At 42.9% G+C, this 12,142-nt stretch overlaps 2 protein-coding genes across 2 annotated transcripts in view; one reads left to right on the top strand and one right to left on the bottom strand.

Moving 5' to 3' along the window:
• Positions 1 to 12,142, bottom strand: part of magixb (MAGI family member, X-linked b) — a gene marked incomplete at both ends in the record, with an annotated part of 80,564 nt that overhangs the window by 63,507 nt on the left and 4,915 nt on the right. The gene's annotated exons all lie outside the window — the stretch shown is intronic.
• LOC310861280 (kelch domain-containing protein 3-like) lies at positions 8,665 to 9,651 on the top strand (the record flags this gene model as incomplete). The annotated part of the gene is made up of 1 exon (XM_083768679.1): positions 8,665 to 9,651. One exon carries the CDS (start codon positions 8,665 to 8,667, stop codon positions 9,649 to 9,651), a length of 987 nt encoding a protein of 328 aa, XP_083624805.1.

The raw sequence follows: 12,142 nt of genomic DNA, 5'->3' as shown, positions 1-12,142 counted from the left end.
GGCTCTAATGTAATGAGGCTGGTTTGAACACAGAGAGAAGGACAAGGTGCAGCTATAATCCGTTTCACTTGAGAGACCAGCTGACTGTCTGAGCTGACATCGAGTGTGTGTGTGTGTGTGTGTGTGTGTGTGTGTGTGGGGGGGGGGGGGGTCAACGATGGACAGCCAGTGAAGCAGAGGGGCAGACTGTGTATATGGAAGAGAGTCAAAATGACAAGACCACAGAGACACACTGTCACATTGCGAGAGGCGAGAGGGAACTGGGCGAGGTGGGGGAGGGTTAAAGGTCAGATGGAGACTGAGCCTCCACGCTGCCTGGGGTCGACTCTATAGACTCACTACTGTGACCTCGCAACCTTCAGCAAAAGGCACCGTGAGTCAGACTTGCGAGTCAACATTCTAGGTTTTTCTTTGACTATTTCATACACAAGTACATTGTGTAGATTTGTTTTTATCAACCACAAGTGTAAAAGAACTATGAATTAGATAGCTTGTTGACAGCTGCTGTAGGTTCAGGTGGTTGTTTGGTATTCTAGTTTATTTGAGGCACTACACTCTCTGCACTCTATTTATGTGACTATACAGTATTTACTTTGTTGTTTATTGACTGGAGTTTATGCTTACTTTGCTTATTCTGATTTCTTGCAAGTCGCTCTGGATAAGAGCGTCTGCTAAATGCCAACATTGTTGTAAATTGAGTAACATTCTTTGGTTTTGGTTGCTCAACATTGTAGCAAAGAAAAGACCAATAAATAATTAAGCATAGAAGAGTACCTTGAGGTTGTGATTGAAATTTGAAGGTGCTGTGTGCATGGGTCCTAATTCTAAATGTCATATCTCTGTATTTTTTACATATGCAATATGTACATGTACGTACAGTATGTGTGTATTAGTGTATATGTTATGTGAATAGTATTAATACATAAGAGGCATGTGCTTGTGTGTATGGTATGTGTTTAAGTGTTGTGAGAGGTGCGTGTGAGCGGTGCATTTTCAGTGTTGCATTGTGAGAGGTGTGTGTTTAAGTGGTGTAAGGGGTGGTAATAGAAAATGCTGAGATGGTGTTTCAAAACAGAGAACCAAGATCAGAGAAGAAAATATCCAGCTATTTTCTATAATAGTGTGGGTTCTGGGCCATTAATGTCACTGCGTCCTAGGCCCTGGAGTTCTGAATAACCCGGATCACATGAGTGGAGCCGTTTATGCCAGGGATGCTGCATGGTCCAACCTGTAGGATGCTTATCACATCATCTGTGATGCCCCCAGTCTCTCTCTGTCTCTCTCTACCCCACTGTGAAGCCTTCTGCAGCAACACTGTCGACCTGTTTCCCTAAGCCAGTCACACACACAGACACGCATGTGTGCGTCACGCGCATGCACGCACGCACGCACACACACACACACACACACACACACACACACACACACACACACACACACACACACACACACACACACACACACACACATGTGTGTATGTTTTTTTCTATACTTGTGTGCGGACATCAACATTTTAGGTAATTTTATGCATGCCATTTTTAACATAATAGTAAACCATGCACAAAGCTACAAGCTAACAATGCGTTGCGCCACATAGTGAGCTTGTAGATCGGCTATTTTCAGTGAATGATACTGGCACGCAACTACCGGTATGTATAAAGAAAGAAAAGCAGGTGCGCCTAACTAAATGGAAAAAGCGGCACTCCAAAATATAAGATGCTGGCTCAGATGCAATTTCTCATGTATATTTGAGCACGCTGATGCATTTCGGCAGGAGCCTTCGTCAGAGCAGACCAACTCCCCAAATCAGTTTTAACTTTAAAATAATCCATTTCTCGCGTGAGAACCAGGGAAATGATCTACCCCTCGCAAAAAAAAAGTAATACAAGCACACACGCCTGCACGCCCGCCCGCACGCACGCATGCACACATGCACGAGAAATGCATGTGAACACATTGATAAGCATCAACTTGTGATGTATTATCGTTGGCAGCTCATTGCAGAGTGCTTCTTATCTGAATGGTATTTCTATAAGCTGTTGGTCTCCGGGTGATTCATCTAAACATCTCCATCTTCTGGGAATAACTGCTTGAAATGCTAAACCCAATGAGTCGAGGAATAGTAGGCCTGTGGTATTTTTCTACTTTGTTATGGAGATGATTTTTCACATATGCCTACTGTGGTATTATATGTTAGTGGTTCTCAAAATGTGTCTTGAGGAGCCTTCCAGAGGGTCAGCTAAATGTCTTAATACAGCGTCACAGCCATCACAATCATTTGAACCTATTTTATACAAAATGTTATACAAATAGATCGTGCCACACTGCAGGATTGTACTTTTTGAATTTATTGAAACATGTATTGAAAAATGATAAAAGTGTTTTTTTATCATTTAGCATAACACAAATCTTCTTGCGGTCACCTGGCACAAAATATTTTCAGATGGGGGGTCTGCGGCCAAATATATATCAATTTGGGGGTCCTTGACATGAAAAGGTTTGAGAACCGCACTGTATATCTAAGCAGTTTATTTGATTCAGTGATTCATTTTGTGCAGTTGTTGTAACTGCGTTAAAGTGCGTTATGCTGTGTCTCTAATCTGTCGTCTGTTTCAAATGGCAGAATGCAGTGCCCACACTGTGGCTGTTGTCTTAACCTCCTGTGTCTGAGTGAGTTTAATGAGCCACAGTCTGTCAGGTCTGCTGAGACACGCACGCACGCACGCACGCACGCACACACACACACACACGCGCGCTTCAGTTCGTCCTATAGTGATTATATAAACGTGTCCAGCAAAGTCACTGGGCTGGGCTGTGTTAAGGTTGTAAATAATTATATGTAATGAGATTACAGTAAATAGATTACAAAACTGAAAAACTGACAGTAATTAGATTATAATTATACTTTGAATAAAAAAGATATATATCTGCTGTTGGGAAGAAACCACCTAACTGTAAATTTTTCAGGAAACCATATAGTTTTAAAACAAAGCAATACTGCCTCCTCAAAGTTGGTGTTGTTTATTTATATTGTGAATGTATTGCATGAGAGGGGGAGAGGTGCTTTATCAGACAATTTGAGGGTCCAATGGAGTTAAAAGGTTGTTGTTTTTTTTACTACTTTTCATTGGTTTCATTGGTTCAACACGGTGTGTTCATTAGCAGTGATTTACTGTAAGAAAAGAAAATCAAAAACCTCAAAAATGGAGTTAGGTAGTTTCTACCCGATAGCAACGATATATACATACATGCAGTACAGTACATATATCTCTTATATCTTATTCCACATACCCGTGTCGGCACGCACATCGCAGGTGTGAGGGCCACCAAACTCTAGTTGTGAAGCCTGAACCTCTAGTTTTGGAACAAATATACAATCATCATGATATCGATATTGTGACAAAACTGTAATTATCAGTGATGCCTATTAATGCCTATTTTGTCTATAGCCAGGGACAACTGTCTCAAAACATCCACAACACAATTGTCTATTTTCATTCTTATTTGGGCATTTGGCCCTCACAAGTATAATTAATAACATGCCCGCACGCACGCATGGACACACACGCGCGCGTGCGCACAATCACACGCACATGCACACACACTTTGCAGCACTGAGTCAGCTCTCTCTTGGGTGTAGAGTGTGTATATAGCCCCAAGGACAGGTCCAGCACACAAAGATAAAGAGGAGAGCACAAAATTAGACAGTTGGAATTACCTGCTGATCAATTAACCCTGGCACAGCAGAGCCCACAGCAGAGTCACACACACTCCTACCACCGTCACCCTGACAACAACCAACCACAAAGTCACAAACCAATAAAACCCTCAGCATAGCCATGCTACCCAGCCATAACTGTGACTACATCATATCATATCATCATACTATAATTAAGCCAATGTCTGTCTGAATGTCTGTCTATCTGTCTGTCTGAATGTGTGTCACTGTGACTGCCGTAGCTCCTCACTGCAAGCACCAATCGCTCCCACTTTTCACACAGGCATTAACCATAATAATATGGAGGTCTTAACGAAGCCCTTTTTCCAATTTAACAAATCCCCCCCCCCCCCCCCCCCCCCCCCCGCGGCCACAAGGAAGCAAGTATTTCACAACGGGTAAGGGCTAGTAAGATAATAAACAGCTGAAATTTGTAGTAAGTCTGCTTTGCTGCTCCTTGCTGATTATAGACAATCCACTAAGTAGAAAAAGACAATCCACCAAGTACTCTCACTCTTATAATAAAAGATTTGTAAAAAATACAAATGTTAATAAACTGCTTAAATATGGGGCAAAGGGAGAATTCTGAGTACTCACTTCCTGCATATGCGAATACCGGTAGTCAATACATCGATTGGTCAAAATGGATAAAGAACAGAATAAATATAGTAATAGGATTTGTAGTAGGATTTTAAAGTAGGATAGAAGGATATGACAAACATACAAACAAAATCGTCCTAGGGTTTCAGGCCCCTTTAAGCTTAATTTATATTTAATCGCAAGAACTAAAATTCTAACTAAAACAAACTAAAACGCACACTGAGGAGTCGGATGCCGCTGCGCCAATGCCCCCTGTTGTCTTGCAGGTTGTGGTTGTGGTTACATTTTGTTGGACTGAAGTTGGAGTGGTTGGCTCTTGGCTGTATAGTCTGGCATAACCCGACTTTGATACATCTCCGCCTACTGATGTTCTACCTCTGTGTGGGTTGGAGGCATGGGTGTCATTTAGGGGATGGCAATTGCCACTAGGGATGTCCCGATCACGTTTTATCTGTATCTTCCGTGAATACAGATTTTTTCAGATGCGAAATTTATATTTATGCCATATCACAATAGTACATTATCCCAAATTACAGACAATATCCAGTCTAATATCATGATATGGATATAATATTGGGATGTCCCGATCCCGATTGGGATGTTCCGATCACGTTTTTGAGTGGTGCAACGACTCCAAGGAACAGCAATGTCCGTCTCTATGTCCATCCCTATGTTTAGGGTACCAATAGGGGCAAAAGTGGCGCAGAGAGAGAGAGTGTTGCACTGTTGCCTGCTAATTACAATGTGGAGCGTGCATGAGAGAGAGAGAGAGAGAGAGAGAGAGAGAGAGAGAGAGTTGTCTGCTAATTCCCCCACCACAGTAACTCTGTCATTTCTTGACCGTTTCGGACGTGGGGCAGCTCGCCGGAACTGGGCCGGCACCCTGGGCGCATTCCTGTGGGTCTGTAAGTTCCGGAGACCCCCTGGGGACCCCCACACGGAGTTGCACCACTCAGTTCACACAGGTGTGAATTTTTTGCTCCTGATCGGATCCAATTCCGATAATTTGAAAATGACGTGATCGAGTCGGGACAACGCTAATTGCCACCCCCTTTTTAACCTTTAAGCTTAACATTTAACCTAAAATTCAGTTACTTTATGCATATTGTCCCCAACTCTGAATTGTTTTAGCAGATGAATCTGATTTAATTGCAGTTGATGCCCGTCCATCTACTGTACATGTGACACGTGTTATAAGTTAGTATAGCCTTTTATTGGATGCAACCATTAATTTATTTATTAACCACTTTCAACGTGGCATCCTTATTTTGGGAATGTCATTTTAGGCGAACATTTCCCCACCAAAAATTGCCCCCACACAAATAGTGAAAATAGTGGATCCACAATTTTTGCTCTTTTAGAAATGGAGCTATGGTAACTTATTTTTTGCCACACCCTAATAATTTCTTTCCGAAATCACGCCTCTGACTGGAGGTGGGTGATGGTAACAATTCAGAGATGAAAAATGATGTGCTCATTATGTGTGGTAAAAGCGGAAAAGGTTGGCCCAGGCCGTGGCGTAACGGCGCAGGTTCGACTCCCGAGCCCGACACGGCCTTTACTGCATGTATCCCCCCATCTCTCTCCCGTTTCCTGTCAGCCTACTGTCTGTCCCTTCAAAAAAAATCAATAAAAAGGCGTAAGCCGCAAAAATAAAAATCTTAAAAAAAAAAAAGAAAGCGGAAAAGGTGTGTCCTAAAACAACAAAACATTACAAGACAAATTCCTGCCAAGAGGGGTCACTCACCGGCTTCTTAGTTATTTCCTATTGGTTGACACTCGGTCCAAGTTCGCCAATGTTTACTCCACTCTTCAGACATATTTAAAGCATCATGTCAAAACACAGCAACCAGACACGCCACCCCCTTGCTCCCAGCATAGAATGGGAATTGTGCGTTGCCGTGCACATAGCCACTTAAACCCTATTGACCGGAGTCAATCTAGGCTCTACACTAGGCACCCTCCCGTAATTCACTCTCCAACAAATATCTTCGCAAAAAAAGCAGATCTCCAGACTGAAAATGCGTTGCACATTGTGAGCTCGTTGTTGTGAGCTATCATTGCAAATGTTCTCCCCGGAATAAGGATGCTAGGGCTCAAATATTTAGGCTTTACAGTCAGAGTGAAGCACAGTAAATTGAGGTCTAAATCTGCTCCAGTATTTCTCTTCATTTTCGTGGGATATATTCACCGCCAAAATAGATCTGACTTGAGGGTAAGATGACCCCGCTCTCTGCTCTAATTTCAAATAAAAAACAACAACATCACTAATACCTCCTTGGCTCCTTATATAAACTGCACAGAGAAGGAGAACACAATACTGGATACTGATTCAAGGATATCTAAGCCTATAAAAAGCAGCAAGTATTGAACGTGCTGACCTTTAGGTCAGAAATGAGCTGACCAGTCCGTCTCCTGTTTCACTGACTTCCTCTCCACCAGCAGTGCATTCAGGCCTGTGGCCTTGCTGCCCAGGCTGCACAATGTAATTTCAAACCAGAGCCATCTGTCAAGGACACACAACAGGCTCTTCCCCTGGAAGCTATTCTTAGAGGTTAATGTTTTTCTCACCGTATTCCTTTATTCAAACGGCATTTAAATCATGTTTCAGGCTACTGACAGCCGACAGACATGAAACGTAAACAGCTGATCCCATTCAGGGTTGTTTTGTATCTTTATTTGAGGAATGCCTTTCAGCCCATTCCTCAGAGCCCATTTACTTATGACAGATGCAGATATGTCCGTTATGCAATTTGTCAATACAGATGACGTCAACCAATCAATCCATTAAGCAAAAATAATTCACTATTTCGGCTACAAGAAAATTAATCTTCCTACTCTTTGAGATAAAAAGAAAATAAACTATTATCCTGACTTGACCATTAGCCTACATGTATGTTCAAATTAATGCAAGATTTTAGGCACTACACAACTCATCCCTATAGCCCCAGCGTCCGCATCGGGGTATCCTGATTCCCGACAGAGGGAGAGTCCGTCCAAGTGCATTGAAGATCACCTTTTTCGCAAAACATCCTATGTATAGGCAGTCCCAGACACCTACAGATATTTGAGGATTTTCCAGAAAGTTATTTTTACGACGGGGTTGAAAAAGAATGCTTATTTAGTCAGCCACTCAGCCTGTGCCATGTTTTCCCATTCAAACTGGAAGAACCCCACACAGCAGGTGCCAGTACTAGTAGTGCCCCTGAATTGATGATCTTCAATGCACTTGGATGAACTTTTCCTCTGCCGGGATAGCCTAATTATCTCAGAGTAATAGTAGAGGGTTAGGTTCCAAACAGAGCTAACTTGTCCCATGACACTATCATTATGACAAAACAGACATTATATAACTGGCAAGCCCTTGTCACCATAGCAGGCCTTAAGTATGTTTCACCAGTTTCAATTGAAACGGGCCTCCACCCTCAGGGGGGGTTTCCACCCTCAGGGGGGGCCTCCACCCTCAGGGGGGCCTCAACAACATAATGATGTCATAGGTATATGGGGGCCTCATATTTGGTCTTGAAACGGGCCTCCAGATTCCTAAGGCCGCCCCTGAGAACACACAAACACACCAAGCTGGCCATAGGGGGCGCTAGCTCCCCTCAAAGAGCCAGAATGCAAAATGCTTGTCATTCAGCCTCACTTTGAGTTGCTCAGTGGACTGTCTCTCACACAGCGATATGGAGAGAATTATCACACCCGCGTGACGTGAGCGGCACTGTTATCACCATACATCACATTCCGTGCTCAGCCAGTCAGCTTGAGCACATTCCGCGCACGTGCGCACGCACGCACACACACAGCCTCAAAATACAACACAGCTCAGTGTTAGGGAACGCTGTAGCAATTTACAATTTAGGCATTTATTAGACACTCTTAATCCAGAGTGACTTACATTAAGCAAGAACAAAAAAGCATGGGAATGCATCACATAAAAAGCATTTATCATGAAACATGCGTAAGCTAAGAACGTAACAGTGGAATATCTATATAATGAAACTATATTATAAACTATACATATATACTATACTATGCTATACGTGTGGAAGACCCATAGATCCATAGATCCATAGTTCCATAGACCCCAAGGTAGCCGCAATTAAGTAATACATATAGCAATAGAGTTCAAAGGGTGCAGATGAAGAACAGCTGCACTAATTGGTGTCATTAAGGCGTGCATGGCAACAGTTTGTGTCTCGTGTGATGTCACACCAGAAGATATAAGATGATGCACCGTGTGGAAAATGACTGTAGACGTCGACAGACAGATAGACAGACATATGTTGTCTTGGACCGTTTCCAAAGCAGGAGGACCAAAGAAAGCCTATCATGCTGCTGTAGCAATGAGGAACAAACTGTATTCCTTTGGAGGCTACTGTGATGGAATGACCTTCAACGACATGGAACAGATGGATGTCCATGTCTTCAACACAGTGTCTTTATGCTGGAAGAAGTTACCTCCAGTGGAACCAGGAAGAGGAGACGGTCACCTTGAGGTTCCATCCAAGCACTGGGGCCACACAGCTGTGTTGGTTGAAGATACAGTCTACATCTGGGGAGGGAGGCCTTACTGCAATGTGCTTTATGCATTTGATGTTGACTCCCGCAGATGGTTCAAACCCAGGGTTTCTGGGACTGTTCCTGAGGAGAGGTTCTACCACTCAGCCTGTGTGTTGGAGAAGGTCATGTTTATCCATGGAGGAGACACCAAGCTGACTGAATACACTAATGACATGTACAAGTTGGACACCAGCACAATGGTCTGGACTTTAATTAACACCAGAGGAACTCCACCTCCTGATTCATCAGCTCACTCTGCCACCATCATTGGTACCAAGATGTTTGTATTCGGGGGCAGTAGGTCCCAGGAGGTCTACAACACCATCAGAGTGTTTGACACAGAGACAAACGTTTGGCTGAACACACCTTCTGCACAACTTCTACCAGTTGAATGTCATTCAGCATTTACCTACAATGGAGAGCTGTACATATTTGGTGGCTGTAACGGTAACCAGAACTTCAATGATGTGTGGAAATTCAGTCCAGAGACCTTCTCCTGGAAGAAGGTTGAGCCAAAGGGGAAAGGACCATGTCCAATGCATGGTATGTGCTGTTGCATTGTGGGAGATTGTATCATCCTCTTTGGAGGAAGGAAAGGACATCACACTATCTCTGATGAGCTGTTCATCTTAGACTTGAGTCCTTGTCTTAAGACGTTATGTAAGCTGGCAGTTATTCAGTACGCTCTGGACCAATCAGAACTCCCACACGACATTAGGTGGGAACTGGCAGCCATGGCAACCAACGACAACAGACGACAACAGCAATAACAACAGAGACCACATTCCAGACGAAGGAACAGCAGAAAGATCAAGAAATGATGGATCAACATCTCATCCCACCTGATGGTGAGCCACCTCTCAGCATCTCTTACCGAGATTCAAACCTCAGGAGAATCCTTCTCTCCAGACAGGCTCTCTAACCATTCAGCTAGGCATCAAACAATGACAATTGTTCCGGCCAACACAAACACAAACCTGTGTCTGTATGTTCCAAACTGAACACGGTGGAACTCGTCCTTTGTTGTTATTGTTAGTTTTTTTTCCTTCTCCTTCTGCCAAAAAAATTATAATCGCGAAACTCGGCCTACAGAAAAAACAAAACTCTTAAGGGCGACTGTGGCTCAGGAGGTAGAGCAGGTCCAATGATCCATGGGTCGGCGGTTCGAATCCCGGCTCCTCCTGTCTACATGTCGAAGTGTCCTTGGGCAAGACACTGAACCCCAAATTGCTCCCGATGTGCTGGTTGGTAGTACCTTGCATGGCTTCCGCCGCAATCGGTGTATGAATGTGTGTGTGAATGGGTGAATGTAATGCACAATCTATGTAAAGCGCTTTGGATAAAGGCGCTATATAAATGCACCATTTACGATTGTATCTGGTACACAGCAAGCTAAAAGGAATCAACACACCAGCACACCAGAGACCAGAATACTTCAAACCCAAACAAATAGTTAAAAATAGAACTACAAACGCACGTTGGAGATTAAACAACAGATAACAGCCATCACCAGCAACTGTGTTTATTTAATCACATGTGAAAAATGTGGCTTACAATATGTCGGAGAAACGAGTAAAACAATAGCTACAAGGCTGAGACAACACAAATACAATATTAACAATGCAAAAAAGACAACTAAAAGGATTGTTCAACATTACATGGCTCACGGCATTGAAGCTCTAAAAGTATACCTGGACTTCGACACAATCCCAACTGGACAGTTTTAGGACAAAGACGTTTTAATGGAAAACAGTGGTTTAAACATGCCAAAATATTAGACAAGTTGTTTTGATTTTGTACCAAAACTCCACAGCCATATACATGCTAAACACAGCCAACAATCAATGGAAATCAGACTTTGAATATAGGGGACAAATTAGCACATTCCACACCAAGCCAACATGGGACACGAAGCAAGAGTGTACAGTGCACTGAAGTCCCCTCAGTCAACCCCCGCCACTCTTGGCCCTCTCTCTCTCTCTCGCTCACTCACTGCCTTGCTCTCTCCCACAATGTTAAGTTAGTAAAGTTACACCTATTTTATGTAAATAACATGGTAAAATGTACAGCATTGGCAGGCAAAGGCGAGACACTTTAATTGTGAAGGGACGACAGGATGAGGAAAGGTGTTGTTGTTGCTAATTGTCGAGAGTAACGGCTGCGTGTGATATTGAACAGTCAAACTATTCGTATCAACATACGGCTGTATCAACAAAATAATTATGTCATAGGTATATGGGGGCCTCATTTTTGGTCTTGAAACGGGCCTCCAGATTCCTAAGGCCGCCCCTGCTTGTCACTATAATATTTCAGATTAAACCTCTTCATTTATTCACAATCACAACAAAAGTTACACTCAGAGAATGCCACTTCAGATGAGCCTTGCCACAGAGCTCAATAATTCAAAGTCAACTTGAAGCAACGAACAAAGGCAACATGAGAATAGTGCTCAACGTTGAGCTGGAGAGCATTGTCAAAGACCTTCAGGAAAAGGTCGCAAGCAAAACACTTCAATTAAGATGGTGCTTAATTGAATTCATCAGCTTATGCAGCTCCAGCAAGGGTAAGAACACAGCATGTAGGGAGGAAATGAAGCAACCATTTTAGACATTTTGAAAAAGCACGACACCATGTGTCACTCACTTTGTCTGATCACCAACAGTCCAAAATAATCTGTGTTCAATTTACTGAGTTACCAAGTGTTAGGGTTGGATTTATACTTAGTTATACCATCATGTCATGCACCTAAAATTGCTGATCTAACAAGGTCACAACATTGGACTGCAATGTGTTGTGAGCTTGCAAATCTGCAATTCTTGGTATGCGCCACCGGCGTTCAAATAAATTGAATGTTAGCAGAGAGCTACCTAAGAGCTACCTAACACTGAAGTTTAGATACCTGGCAGTAACATCCTCTCCATTTTGAGGATCCCATCTAAAATGAGATGAGACATCTCAATGGGCTTATCCTTTCAATAAAGGTATATATTGCAGTAATTTAAAGTATAAACGCTTTTGTGGCGAATGCAGTGACTGTCAGGCCATGTGATGCTTGGTGTTCCTGCTGTCAATCAATTGTGCCTTGACTTCTCCCATCACATCAAAGTCCTGTCCCTGTCTGTACATCTTCTGATATGATCAGTTTATCGAATGTCTGCAAACCTAACAGAACACAATGCATAGCTGTTGCACTGTGATGCCATTCTCGTCTACTCCCGGTAATGTTATTGTGAATAAATTATGGTGTTGTAAAATGCATCA

The sequence above is a fragment of the Protomyctophum parallelum genome (genome assembly GCF_964188405.1).
Source record: "Protomyctophum parallelum genome assembly, chromosome: 7".
Taxonomy (NCBI): domain Eukaryota; kingdom Metazoa; phylum Chordata; class Actinopteri; order Myctophiformes; family Myctophidae; genus Protomyctophum; species Protomyctophum parallelum.
This window is presented reverse-complemented; position numbering and strand designations above follow the sequence as displayed.